The sequence below is a fragment of the Lepidochelys kempii genome, chromosome 1 (assembly GCF_965140265.1).
Source record: "Lepidochelys kempii isolate rLepKem1 chromosome 1, rLepKem1.hap2, whole genome shotgun sequence".
Lineage (NCBI taxonomy): Eukaryota > Metazoa > Chordata > Testudines > Cheloniidae > Lepidochelys > Lepidochelys kempii.
This window is the reverse complement of record NC_133256.1, coordinates 2,727,239-2,742,688: the sequence shown is the minus strand read 5'-3', so window position 1 is coordinate 2,742,688 and position 15,450 is coordinate 2,727,239. Positions and strand designations below refer to the sequence as shown.

General features: G+C 43.5%; 1 protein-coding gene across 1 annotated transcript; it reads left to right on the top strand.

Annotated features, from left to right (window-relative positions):
• The first annotated feature begins 1,023 nt into the window (after window positions 1–1,023).
• On the top strand, window positions 1,024–1,962 carry LOC140916242 (olfactory receptor 52P1-like). The gene has a single exon (XM_073357640.1). It carries the CDS (start codon window positions 1,024–1,026, stop codon window positions 1,960–1,962), a length of 939 nt encoding a protein of 312 aa, XP_073213741.1.
• Window positions 1,963–15,450: the final 13,488 nt, after the last annotated feature.

Genomic DNA, 15,450 nt, shown 5'->3' with positions numbered 1-15,450 from the left:
GATGCTGCAGAAGAAGGTGAGGAAACCCAGCAGCAGGTGGATGCATGGATGACCTGACCATCCTGATGGGGGTCACCTAATTCCTAACAGCTAGAGATTGGCTTGTGCACTGAAACACGTGACCATATAGGCTTTACAAAATATTTATGTAGCTGAAATGACTGTAACTGGATAGTCTCCTCAAAAATGCAACCTTGTGTGGAAATGAGTTTCTCAGGCTAATTCTACTTTTTAGATGTTTTGAATTTGCTCCATTTCAGTTTAATTGAATGTCCTCTGATATTGTGTTATGCACTCTTTACTATCAGTAATTTATAAACTTTTCTCATGTCCCCTCTTATTCATCTCCTTTGTAAGACCCAGTCTTTTCAACCTCTCTCCTTGATCCATGTGACAGTTTCCCAAAGTCCTTGATCATTCTCTTTGACATTCCCTAAATCCCCACTGGTTCTGCAATATCCCATGCGAGAAGGATGCCCAGTACTACACAGAGGAGTACAGAGGAGGGTGAAACATTCATTGACTGATCTGACGGCATTGTATTTTCTGCAGGATTTCCCATCCCACTGTTCATGGATCTGAATGTATTTCTCGGTTTCTGTCTGGGTTTTCAGTGTAAGTAGGATTTCAAAGAGCTGTACACCATGACCCCCAGTTCTCTGTCCTGAGCACATGCAGTTAAATTAGAAAGTTGTTAGGAAATTGAGGCATTCAAGCTTTTCCCTCCAATGGGAATACATATCGCAGTTATTGACATTGAAGTTCATCTGCCATCATATAACCCGTTCACCTGGCTTGGTTAGCGCCATCTAACACCTAGTCTGGACTTAACTATTATCTGAATATTCTGGTGCCATCTGTAAACGTTGGCAACGCAATGCTCACACCCTGTTTAGATTGTTAATAACTATAAAATATTTACTGTAGTATTTGTTATAAAGCATGTAACCCCCCTTATTCTGCTTTTCTCCCTTCACAGGCATCTTAACCTTTTATGACCTCAATCAATGTATCAGCCACCTCATGGCAGCTTTCAACCTCACCCCTTCTGACTCTTCAATATTCATTCTCGCAGGCATCCCTGGACTGGAAGCTGCTAACGCCTGGATGTCCATCCCTTTCTTTACCTTCTACATTATCACCCTGTTGGGAAATTTCATGGTTCTGTTTGTTGTAGGCAAAGAGCAGACCCTGCACAAGCCGATGTACCTGCTGATCTGCATGCTGGCGCTCACAGACATTGGCATGTCTACCTCTGTAGTGCCTAAAGCACTGCTTATATTTTGGTTCAATTTGAAAGTAATTACTATGGATGGCTGTCTCACCCAGATGTTCTTTCTTCACGCGATTGCTGTTATGCACTCAGCCATTCTTGTGACAATGGCCTTTGATCGCTACGTTGCCATATGTGATCCTCTGAGATACACCACCATCCTCACCAATGCACGAATAGCTAAGCTAGGGCTTGTGGGTTTGACAAGAGCTGTTCTCTTCGTTCTGCCTGAGCCCCTGTTCTTGAGGAGGCTGCCATTCTGTGCCAACCACATTGTCCCCCACACGTACTGCACGCACATGACTGTGGCAAAAATGTTGTGTGGGGACATCACAGTCAACAGGATGTACAGCTCAGTGACAGCATTTGTAGTCATTGGGTTAGACCTGACACTCATTGCCTTATCCTATGGTCTGATCATCAGGACCATCCTCAGAATCTCCTCCAAGAAAGCCCACCTGAAAGCCCTCAACACCTGCACAGCCCACATTTGTGTGATGCTGACGTCTTATACTCCCTCCCTCTTCTCCATTCTGACACAGCAGTTTGGTCAGGGCATTGCTCCCAACGTTCACATTATCCTGGCTAACCTATATTTCATCGCCCCCCCCATGCTCAACCCTATCATTTACGGGGTCAAAAGCAAGGAGCTTCGTGACAAAGTGGGCAAATACACCTGCAGAAAGTGATCACTGGGTACCACTGACTTTAAACCTGCATGACAAGAGGAGGAAGGATATCTCCTCATCAGTCAAGGATAATTTGATTCCACGTTGGCTGAGCTCAATATTGTGGGAGTTCACAGTCTGAGAACTTCCTCATACCTAAGATCTTACAAATCCATGACCAAGCACTGTTTTGTCCATTTCTGAGTTCCCTCTCTCTGACCATTATCTGATTTCTTTCAGCATCACCCATAAGCCCCCACCCCACACACCCTGCTACTCTTAGGTCTGACCAAAGGTCCATCCAGCCCAGTATCCTGTTTACCGTCAGTGGCCAATGCCAGGTGCCCCAGAGGTAACAGGTAATTATCTAGTGATCTCTCTCCTGTCATCCTTCTCCAGCCTCTGACAGAGGCTAGGGACACCATTCCTTACCTATCCTGGATAATAGCCATTAACTCGCCTTCACAACCTCCACAGGCAAGGAGTTCCACAGGTTGATTGTGCACTGAGTGAAGAAGAACTTCCTTTTATTTGTTTTAAATCTGCTGCCCATTAATTTCATTTGGTGGCCACTGATTCTTATATTATCATATCCCCCCTTAGTCTCCTCTTTTCCAAGCAGAAAAGTCCTAGCCTCTTTAATCTCTCCTCAGAGGGGACCCATTCCAAACCCCTAATCATTTTAGTTGCCCTTTACTGAACCTTTTCTAATGCCAGTATATCTTTTTTGAGATAAAGGGACCACATCTGTATGCAGTATTCAAGATGTGGGCATACCATGAATTTATGTAAGGGCATCTATCTTCTTCTCTTTTCCTTTTTTAATGACTCCTAACATCCCGTTTGCTTTTTTAACTGCCACTGCACACTGCACGGACATCTTCAGAGAACTATCCACAATGACTCCAAAATCTTTGTCCTGAATAGTTTTAGTGAAATTAGCCCCCATCATATTGTATGTATAGTTGGGGTTATTTTTCCCCATGTGCATTACTTTACATTTATCCACATTAAATTTCATTTGCCATGTTGTTGCCAAATCAGTTAGTTTTGTGGGATCTTTTTGAAGTTCTTCGCAAGCTGCTTTGGTCTTAACTATCTTGAGCAGTTTAGTGTCTGTCATAAATATAAAGGGAAGGGTAAACCCCTTTAAAATCCCTCCTGGCCAGAGGAAAAAATCCTCTCACCTGTAAAGGGTTAAGAAGCTAAAGGTAACCTCGCTGGCACCTGACCAAAATGACCAATGAAGAGACAAGATACTTTCAAAACCTGGGAGGAGGAGAAAAACAAAGGGTCTGGGTCTGTCTGTGGGATGCTTTTGCCAGGATGGAACAGGAATGGAGTCTTAGAACTTACTAAGTAATCTAGCTAGATATGCATTAGATTATGATTTCTTTAAATGGCTGAGAGATTAAGTTGTGCTGAATAGAATGGATATTCCTCTCTGTGTGTCTTTTTGTAACTTAAGGTTTTGCCTAGAGGGAGTCTCTATGTTTCAAATCTAATTACCCTGTAAGGTATTTACCATCCTGATTTTACATAGGTGATTCTTTTTTTACTTCTTCTTCTATTAAAATCCTTCTTTTCAGAAACTGAATGCTTTTTCATTGTTCTCAGATCCAAGGGTTTGGGTCTGTGGTCACCTAAGCAAACTGGTGAGGATTTTTACCAAACCTTCCCCAGGAAATGGGGTGCAAGGGTTGGGAGGATTTTGGGGGGAAAGACGTTTCCAAACTCCTTTTTTTTAGGAACCCAGATAAAGTTTGGTGGTGGCAGTGGAAATCCAAGGGCAAAGGGTAAAATAGTTTGTACCTTGGGGAAGTTTTAACCTAATCTGGTAAAAGTAAGCTTAGGAGGTTTTCATGCAGGTCCCCACATCTGTACCCTAGAGTTCAGAGTGGGGAAGGAACCTTGACAGTATCATATGCAAACTTTCCCACCTCACTGTTTACCCATGTCTCCAGATCATTTATGAATAAGTTGAATAGGATTGGTCCTAGGACTGACCCCCTTGGGAACACCACTAGTTACCCCTCTCCATTCTGAAAAATGACCATTTATTCCTACCCTTTGTTCCCTGTCTTTTAACCAGTTCTCAATCCATGAAACAATCTTCCCTCTTATCCCATGACAACTTAATTTACGTAAGAGCCTTTGTTGAGGGACCTTGTCAAAGGCTTTCTGGAAATCTAACTACATTATGTCCACTGGATCCCCCTTGTCCACATGTTTGTTGACTCCCTCAAATAACTCTAATAGATTAGTAAGACATGATCTCCGTTTACAGAAACCATCTTGACTTTCGTGCAACAATTTATGTTCTTGTATGTATCTGACAATTTTATTCTTTACTTTTGTTTCAGCTAATTTGCCTGGTGCTGACATTAGACTTACCGGTCTGTAATTGCCAGGATCACCTCCAGAGCCCTTCTTAAATATTGGCATTACATTAGCTATCTTCCAGTCATTGGGTACAGTAGCTGATTTAAAGGACAGGTTACAAACCATAGTTAATAGTTCACAATTTCACATTTGAGTTCTTTCAGAACTCTTGGGTGATGCCATCTGGTCCCAGTGACATGTACCCAGTCAATATGGGGATAATTGAAATCCCCCACTATTATTGAGTTTTTTATTTTGATAGCCTCTCTAATCTCCCTTCGCATTTCATCATCACTATCACTGTCCTGGTCAGGTGGTCAATAATAGATCCCTACTGTTATATTCTTAATAGAGCCTGGAATTACTATCCAGAGAGATTCTTTGGAATATGTAGATTCATTGAAGATTTTTACTTTGTTTGATTCTACATTTTCTTTCACATATAGTGCCACTCTCCCCCCTCCCCCCAACCCCTCACGACCTGTTCTGTCTTTCCAATATATTTCATACCCCGGAATGATTGTGTCCCATTGATTGTCCTCACTCCATCACGTTTCTGTGATGCCTATTATATCAATATCCTCCTTTAACACGAGGCACTTTGTTCACCCATCTTATTATTTAGACTTCTAGCATTTGTGTACAAGCACTTTAAAACTTGTCACTGCTTATTTGTCTGCCCTTTTCTGATGTGTCAGATTTGTTATGTGAATGTTTCTTGTCTGTTCTGGCCCATACTTTATCCTCTTCCATTTTCTCCTCCTGACTAAAAGCTAGAGAATCTCTATCAATAGTCTCTCCTCTAAGAGAAGTCTCTGTCTAATCCACATGCGCCTCTGCAGCAATCGGCTTTCCCCCACCCCCCTCTCTTAGTTTAAAACTGCTCTGCAACCGTTTTAATGTGAAGTGCCAGCAGTCTGGCTCCGCTTCTGTTTAGGTGGAGCCCATCCTTCCTGTATAGGCTCCCCTATGCCAAAAGTTCCCCCGGTTCCTAATAAATCTAAACCCCTCCTCTCTACACCATCGTCTCATCAATGCATTGAGACTCTGAAGCTCTGCCTGCCTGCCTGTCCCTGTGCGTAGAAGTGGTAGTATTTCTGAGAATGCAAACGTAGAGGTCCTGGATTTCAGTCTCTTTCCTAGCAGACTAAATTTGGCCTCTAGGATGTCTCTCCTACATCATTGGTACCTACATATACCATGACCACCGGCTCCTCCCAAGTACTATACCCCAACATCATCTGGAAGGAGGATACCAACTATGGGAAGGTTTCCCTCTCTTCCTGTTGGCTGCTCTCCTTCTCTGGGCCTTTCATCCTTCTTAACAGCTCAGGGGCTGTCTGACCGGAGGTGGGACAAATCTACAGTGTCCCGGAAAGCCTCATCAACATACCTCTCTGCCTCCCTTAGTTCCTCCAGTTCCACGACCCTGGCCTCAAAAGCCCGTACATGGTCTCTGAGAGCCAGGAGCTCCTTGCACCGAATGCACACATACGCCACCCACCCACAGAGCAGGTAATCCTACATGCTACACTGAGTGCAATAAACAGGATAGCCCCCACTCTGCTGCTGTCTTCTGCCTGCATTTTCTCCTACAGCTACCTAGGTTAATGATAGGGTTTTTGTTTAAATCAAGAAGTTTTTATTATAGTTTAGTTTAAAGGATTTAAAGAATGGCAAGTGTACCTCACCCCCTTTCCACTCCCCTTCCAAACTCCCTCTCGGAACTCCCTATTAGCAGTCCCTGGTTGCAAAGGTTGCTGGTCGCTTGCTCACTGCTTTATAAAACCCTGGCCTTCTAGATAGTCCTGCCCCCCTGACTAAGGCACAGCCAATGAAAAGAGTCTTCTAGATCTCAGACCTCTTTTAGAAGCTCACATCTTCCAACTGCCACCCAGAGCACATGGTCCTTCAAACAAACAAACAAACAAACAAACAAACAAACAAACAAACAAACAAACAAACAAACAAACAAACAAACAGAAGCTCAGCACAAAGCAAGTAACCCCCAAACACAAACACACAAAGTATCAAGAAATTACCCCAAGGGTCCGTATTTGCTCCTTCTTCACCTGGAGAACTCCCTCTTGAAACTCCCTGTTAGCAGTGCCTGGTTACAAAGCAGCCTTTCTGTGACTTCCAGATCAATAAAAGATACTGAAACTTTCTGACACAATGTGGCTTTGCATTAGTCCCTATGTGAACAGGGCTCTGGATCAGTTTGAACAAACAGAAGCTATGGTTTCAGATAGACAAAGTCAAAGAAAGAAACTACAAGGCTGAACTTCTTTATCATACGTGCACAAAATGTACCTAATTTCCCTATATCCAATCCTTCAGGAAGCCTGGATGATAAACCAAATGTTTAATTTTGGAAGTGCTAATACAAGAATCTGCTGCACGAATTGAGAACATTCTACTGGAGTTTGTTGTTGAGAGTTTTGAAATTGTTTTTGAGAACGGGACTGCTGTGTTAAACAACAATATCGCCTTTGAGTCAAATAACTTAGAAGCATAGAATCATAGAAGTTGAGGGTTGGAAGAGACCTCAGAAGGCCATCTACTGCAACCCTCTGCTGAAAGCAAGACCAACCCCAACTAAACCATTCCCAAATCTTACCCAACTAAATCAAAACGCACCACCTTGCACAGATGATTTTGGAGTTGCTTTTCAGATGGAATTTTTACAATACACACTGGCCATTTCTGTGGTCAAAGAAACCAAAAATAGGTGTTGAGATTTCATGATGGAGTTTGTGGAACAGGATAAGCGAGTTATGCAGCTCTGAGTTGAAGATCTCGAATACACGGATGCCACTGAGGAGAAAGACTTTAGTGAACTTGGCTTGTTTTCTCTTTCTTTGCTGTCACGACCTTTTGGCAGTGGGGAAGCAGAAAGATTGTTTTCTCAGATGAACTGGAAAAAAAACAAAAGTTCACAACAAGATGCTAGAGGAACTTTAAAAAGCATTCTTCATGTCAGGACGTAGATGCAATGAAACAAAATCTGTTGTGAAGAGTTTACATCAATAAAATAAATCATTGCACGTGTCACTACTGATGTATAACCAGCAGGAGAAATAGCCTACTTCTGACGAAGACAGCAGAGATGAAATGTTACCTTTTTAGAGGCTAACAGAAACAAACTAATTCAACTCAAAATATGGACATTGGCTACCATGATTCAATGCATTAGAAATAAATAATCTAGTACTGTTATTGTTGTTTTTGCACTACATACGTTTTGAGCTACATCTGGGTTATTTTTAACACTGTCATTCACCGTTTTTGGTTTCAAACATCTGCCAACCCTCAATCGGGAGGCAAGTACCACTATTAGGGTTTTTAATGTTAATTTGATTTTCAGGCAGCAGCAATACTGTAAGAAGCTTGAGGCCAGGTGTGAAAAATTATCAGTATCATACCTAGAAAATACTCATTTAAAACCCCAGCTATGTCAGTAGATAAGGAAATGTCTACGAAGACACAGTTATGTTTATCTCTTTTTATTTCTTTATGGCTTGTGGATTCCTCTGTGCTAAATCCAGGAGTTTTTGTTTTGCTTAGTAATCTTTAAGCTGGACCACGAGAAAGCTATTCTTGGTGCTTAATTCCTGCAGTTACTCTTTTAAAATCTAGCAACAACCTGAGTTTCCAGATGTATTTTCTTTCTTCTTTTTTAAATAAAATTTATGTTTTTTAAGAACATGATTGGATTTCTGTGTCTTAAGAGAGTTGGGCACATGCTTGTTAGTTAGCTGGTGTTAACAGCTGATTTCTTTTTTCTTTTCCTTTCTCAGCTCTTCCCTGGAGGGGTTATGAAAGGGCTTGAGGTTACCCCACAGGAAGGAATTCCCAAGTGCCCCTTCCTGGGCTCTCAAAAGGGGCTCTGCACTTGGGTGGTGGCAGCAGCTACCAATCCAAGGTCTGAGAAAAGCTGTAACTTTGACAGTGTAATTCAAGCTTGGAGTGGCAAGTATTAATTTTTAGAGTCCTTGCGGGCCCCCACCTTCTGCACTTGAAGTGCCAGAGTGGGGAATCAGCCTTGACAGCACCATACTAACCAAGGGGGCTGCAGCCTGCTCCCATCCCTCCCCAGCAGAGAGGTGATACATGGTAAGTCAAAAAAATAGAGAACTGGCAGAAGCGTCAGAATCTGAGGGGACATGGGCTGTTATAACAGGGAAAAGGGAGAGATGACAGAATTAGGGGGATAATTAAATCAGTAGTATACATGTTTGTATACTAATGCGAGAAGTATGGGAAATAAGCAGGAAGAACTTGAAATGCTAATAAATAAAAAACAACTATTACATAGTTCAGGGGTTCTCAAAATGGGAGTCGGCTCCCCTCACAGGGTCATGAGGTTCTTACATGGGGGTCAGCCTCCACCCGAAATCCCGCTGTTAGCTGTCAGCCTCCACCACAAATCCTGCTTCACCTCCAGCATTTTAATGGTGTTAAATATATTAAAAAGTGTGCTAATTTAGAAGTGGGGGTTGCCTAGATGCTTGCCATGTGAAATGGGACACCAGTGCAAAAGTTTGAGAACCACTGAGACAGTTGGCATCAGAGAGACTTGGTGGGGTAACACGCATAACTGGAATATTGGTATTGCAGGGTACAGCTTGCTCTGGAAGGACAGGGAGTAAAAATAGAGAGGAGGTGTTGCCTTATATAGTAAAAAAATGTACACACTTGGACTGAGGTTGAGATGGAGATAGGAGGCAGACTTACTGAAATTCTCTGGGTAAGATAAAAGGTGTAAAATCAAGGTTGATGTCATGGTAGAGGTCTACTGCAGACCACCTAACCAGGAAGAAGAGGTGGATGAAGATTTTTTTAAACAACTAACAAAATCATTCAAAGCACAGGACTGCATAGTTATGGGGAACTTCATCTACTGCGACATCTGTTGGGAAAATAACACAGCAGGGCCCAGATCATCCAACAAGTTTTTGGAATGTGTTGGAGACATTTTTATATTTCAGAAGGTGGACAAAACTACTAGGGAGAGACTGTTCTACATAAGAACGTAAGAATTGCCATACTAAGTCACACCAAAGGTCCATCTCGCCCACTTCTGACAGTGGCCAGTGTCCCAGAGGAAATGAACAGAGCAGTTAATCATCAAGTGATCCATCCCCTGTCACTCATTCCCAGCTTCTGGCAAACAGAAGCTAGGGACACCATCCCTGCCCATCCTGGCTAATAGCTATCCTCCAAGAAAAAATTATCTAGTTCTTTTTTTAACCTTGTTAAAGTCTTGGCCTTCACAACATCCTCTGGCAAGGAGTTCCAGAGTTTGACTGTGTGTTGTGTGAAGAAACAGTTCCTTTTGTTTGTTTTACCCCTGATGCTTATTAAGGCAGCAGGTTTAAAACAAAGATTTTGATCTAGATTTGATCTTGACAAATAGGGAAAACCTGTTTGAGAATTTAAAAGTGGAATGCAGCTTGGGTGAAAGTGATTATGAAATGGCAGAGTTCATGATTCAAAGAAATGGTAGGATGGAAAACAGCAAAATAAAGATAATGGATTTCAAGAAGGCAGACTTTAGGAAACTCAGGGAGCTGGTTGGTAAGATTCCATAGGAAGCAAAAAGAAAAGGAGTACTTGTGGCACCTTAGAGACTAACCAATTTATTTGAGCATGAGCTTTCGTGAGCTACAGCTCACTTCATCGGATGCATCCGATGAAGTGAGCTGTAGCTCACGAAAGCTCATGCTCAAATAAATTGGTTAGTCTCTAAGGTGCCACAAGTACTCCTTTTCTTTTTGCGAATACAGACTAACACGGCTGTTACTCTGAAACCTGTCATAGGAAGCAAGTTTAAGGGGAAAAACAATTGAACACAGTTGGCTGCTTCTCGAAGAGACATTATTAAGGGCACAAGAAGAAACGATCTCACTGCAGAAGAAGGATAGGAAGTAGGGTAAGACACCACTCTGATTTAACCAGGAGATCTTTAATTTTCTAAAAATCCAAAAGAGTCCTACAAAAAGTAGAAACTAGGTCATATTACAAAGGATAAATATAAAGAACACACATATCTAGGGTCAAAATTAGAAAAGCCAAGGCACAAAACAAGATCAAACTAGCTAGAGACATAAAGGTGAACAAGAAAACATTCCACAATGATAAATGTCAAATTGCCATTCTACAATGACAATGGCAAATCTCCCAATTTACAATACTCACCAAAATAACAGTGATAACAGGACAAACAACACAAAACAAAGAACACAATTTTTGTTGTGACAATAGATCCATGGTGTTCTGAGCTGCTTTTATGCTGGCACAAGCTTGCCTGTAGAGTGTCTAAAAATAAAGAAACATTTCCCTGCCTGCCACCCCCGGATGGGGATCAATTATTGCTTAAAGATATACTTCATTTTACAAATTTCCTTGCTGATCACAGGAAAAGAAATAAAAGAATTGCCTTTACCATTTTTTGTTTGTTAATTTATGGGGTTGTGCACCGCAGTTTCCCCTTTTGTACAACAAACCTGGTTTGCAATAGCTGCCTTACCCCTGTGCAGGTTTTACCTTGGGATTGCTTAAAAGGCAGTAAAACATTTGTCTCCATGGTGACCCATGGATCTTTTACTCCAAAAAATGTCAGTGGAATCCAGCAGATATTTATCTTGCTTTGTCCAAAAATATTTTACAGAAGTATCCAAAGCACCCTTCATTAAATGTCAGAAAACAAGAGTGAAGGGGGGACGGTAGAAAACAGTGGACTGAGAAGAAGGAGGAGAAGAAGAGAATCTTTCATCCACACGACTGCCTCTCGGGCCACCTCCCAGAGGACCTTTATTTTCTTAACCAATTCCTGAACTTCTACCCCCTTCTTTTTTAACGGAGGGTGTGTTTGATCTCAGGACCGTATCCACCCAGCGCCAAACCACAGGCCAGTCCCAAGGCTTTTCTCATGTCTGTTGACTTTTTGCAGGTGTCCTGTCCCCATGGACATGGACCGCGTTCTGCTAACCATTTACCAAAGAGGGTAGGCCACTCAGCCATCCCCCATCCCTTTGGGTCCCCTAAAATCTCATTGGGGTGGACCCTCATACCTGGAATGGGCCCTGATTCTCCCATGTCCTTTTATCCAAAAGAACACTTACCCCAGGGATTCCAAAATCCCCACCACCAGCTCCTGACTACATCTAAATGGTTCATTGAACTTACAATGGTCCATGGTGAACAGCAGTGATCAGCCTCTTCTCTGTCTCTGAATCCTGTTTGTGATGCCAAATGGTGGGGCATCCCTTGTCCTCAGACACGACCAATGGCCACACAGGAAGATGAGGAGATTGGAGCCTTCAGTTATGGCTTGGTTTATTGTAACAGGAGCTCAAGTACACCCTGCAGAAGCATAGCTGTACCACCCATTCACCCCCCGGCACACATCCCTGGAAATGAACCCTGAGGTTTGTTTGCATTTCCCCTTTATTGTAAGCATTAGCCCTCCCCCTACCCAGGTGAGCAGTTCTTCTCTTGGTCCAGGCCCAATAATTATCCTCTATTACCTTAAATTCTCCACCCCGTTTATGTTTACCTCTGCCATGAACTTTTGCTTCCTTAGGGGGGTTGTTTATGAGCACTTGGTTATATTCTATAAGTGGAACACCTGCAAGCTCTCTGCTTTGAGGTTTCCTGTCATGCACCATCTGCCAGCAGCTCACCAGACAGAGATAGGCCCCCATACCCTGTGTTTGCACTTTGTCAGACATGAGACCTGTCTGGTAAACTGTAACATCAGCCCCCCACAATTACCACCCGGAAAAAGGAATTTCATAAGCTCATTTCCGCATTTGGCTCACAGCGAGGGTGCCAGGACTATGCCTAAACAGTAATAAAGCTGGTTGGGTGCCTTTGTCATGGAAACATTCTGGTGTTGTTGTTTTTTTATGAATAACATTGAGGTCTGCTGAATTAGCAGGTTGCCTTACCTGTGAATACTGATAACACTGGAGCTCCAAGGCCAGAAGCACTGAGAAGCCTGAACCGTGTTACCGAGGCAACGACATTCCAGCCTTCAGCACGTAACAACAGCCGGCTGACACTCTGAGCCCAGGGGTGAGTTGCACACTGCTGACTTATATCCAGCTTCTTGTCCAAAGTAATCCCCAGGTCCTTTTCTTCAGAACTTCCGCTTACACAGTTAGTCCCCAGCCTGTAGCAGTGCTTGGGATTTTTCCGTCCTCAGTGCGGTGTGCCCTTGTTGTCAAGAAGGCTAATGGCATATTGGGCTGCATTAGAATGAGAATTGCCAGCAGATCGAGGGAAGTGATTATTCCCCTCTATTCAGCACTGGTGAGGCCACATCCAGAGTATTGTGTCCAGTTTTGGGTCCATGACCACCTAGTGTCGACTCTTCTTGGGAGTGATGGTCGTGGAACCCGCATCCCTGGAACAATGCATCCCACGCCTTCCAGTCGATGGGGTCTCCTTCTGATCCCTTCCCACAGATGGCTCCTCCAAACTGTCATCATTGTTCTTTGATAGCACTGACCAATGTTGTTTGGCTATGTGCATACCCTTGTGTGTGTGATGTCTCAGTTTCTCCCGAGTCCCAGTTCATTGTAGTGAAGCACAATGAGAATCATCCTATATCTTAGAGGACCCTTCAAATATGAGCACTCCAATACAGTGGAACGGCGGGAACACTGGGTAGACCTGCCAGCATCCCCTGGGCCGAACAAGTTAGAATCATAGAATCATAGAATATCAGGTTTGGAAGGGACCTCAGGAGGTCATCTAGTCCAACCCCCTGCTCAAAGCAGGATCAATAGCCAACTAAATCATCCCAGCCAGGGCTTTGTCAAGCCTGACCTTAAAAACTTCTAAGGAAGGAGATTCCACCACCTCCCTAGGTAACACATTCCAGTGTATCACCACCCTCCTAGTGAAAAAGTTTTTCCTAATATCCAACCTACACTTCCCCCACTGCAACTTGAGACCATTACTCCTTGTTCTGTCATCTGCTACCACTGAGAACAGTCTAGATCCATCCTCTTTGGAACCCCCTTTCGGGTAGCTGAAAGCAGCTATCAAATCCCCCCCCACATTCTTCTCTTCCGTAGACTAAACAATCCCAGTTCCCTCAGCCTCTCCTCATAAGTCATGTGTTCCAGACCCCTAATCATTTTTGTTGCCCTTCGCTGGACTTTTTCCAATTTTTCCACATTGTTCTTCTAGTGTGGGGCCAAAACTGGACACAGTACTCCAGATGAGGCCTCACCAATTTTGAATAGAGGAGAATGATCACGTCCCTCGATCTGCTGGTAATGCCCCTACTTATACAGCCCACAATGCCATTGGTCTTCTTGTCAACAAGGGCACATTGTTGACTCATATCCAGCTTCTCGTCCACTGTCACCCCTAGGTCCTTTTCTGCAGAACTGCTGCCTAGCCATTCGGTCCCTAGTCTGTAGCGGTGCATGGGATTCTTCCATCCTAAGTGCAGGACTCTGCACTTGTCCTTGTTGAACCTCATCAGATTTCTTTTGGCCCAATCCTCTAATTTGTCTAGGTCCCTCTGTATCCTATCCCTACCCTCCAATGTATCTACCTGTCCTCCCAGTTTAGTGTCATCTGCAAACTTGCTGAGGGTGCAATCCATCTCATCATCCAGATCATTTATGAAGATATTGAACAAAACTGGCCCAAGGACCGACCCTTGGGGCACTCCAAGTTGTTTTATTGTACACTGTTATTTACACCATAGTGGGAGTAGGGCTTGTACTATCCCCCTGATGCTTGTGCTCCTCACCCTCTGTGATGTCACCTAAGCCTATCCATCTCTCTGGTGTCAGGATATCTCAGTGCTTCATGTCCCAAGGGCTCCTAATGCTAGGCACAGGAGTCTATGATTCTATCCTAGATGTGTTTATTTTGCAACCTCAGCTCTTTTCCTGCCACTGGCTGCACTTTTCCACACACAGAGTCTGACTGAGAGGCTGGCTGCGCTATGCTGCACCTGTGAGCAGTGCTTGCTTCTAGCCACAACTCTTGCTCATGTTGAAGGCCTAGTTCTGGGCCTCTAGTGCAAGGTCTTGTTTCAGACTCTCTTTCTACTATATGAACCATTCTCTGCCATAGTACTTGTGCAGAGAGCATGAAAACGGTTTCTGACCTCTATGGGCATTGGGGGTACATGGGTTCTCCTCTTTCTTCTACTGGAGGTCACATGCTGCCAATTTTCTTTCCACTTCTACGCTGCCCTCTCTGATTCTTCAGCATGCTGTGCCTGCAGAACCAAATGGAGAAACTCTTCATTTTCTCTGATGCAATGCAGGGTTGATACTTGGGTCTCTAGTCCTTTAACCAGCTTGCGCTTCATACAGACAAAGTCACTTCTGTCCTCTGGGAGAAAGAAAAACATGGTACATCCTGTGCAGGTCAAAACAGCTGATCGCTCACTATCCATATTGTTTTCCTTCTAAAAGCCTCTTCGTATGTTGTATTTACTGCTCACAGAAATCTGAAAGGCAAAAAACTCTGTGGTAACTCCCCCCAGGCAAATTCCTTGTGTTTGCTTCTCCTCTGATTGTTGCTTCAGATAGCCTTTGGATAATGGCTGCTTTAACTCAGCAGGACATCCAAGGTAATGTGACCAGAGCACATGGCATGAAACTCCATTATGGGTTGCTCTATTTTTCCACAAACCAGAAGTGGAATTTTTTGGGGTGGGAATAAAGAATTTCCCCCATATGTTAAAGCTATATAAGGTTGGGTGTGACATTCGGGGGAGGGATAGCTCTGTGGTTTGAGCATTGGCCTGCTAAACCCAGGGTTGTGAGTTCAATCCATTAGGGGGGTATTTAGGGTTCTGGGGCAAAAAATGGGGATTGGTCCTGCTTTGAGCAGGGGTTGGACTAGATGACCTCCTGAGGTCCCTTCCAATCCTGATATTCTATGATCATCTAGTGGTGTCACTCCTCACAGAAGAGAACTCCTGGAAACACCCACAAAAGACAACAAGGAGTCCAGTGGCACCTTATTAAAGACTTATAGATGTGCTTGGCCATAAGCTTTTGTGGCAAGTTGCATCTGAAAAAGTGGATTTTTTACCCCTGAAAGCTTATGCCCAAAATAAATCTGTTAGTCATTAAGGTGCCA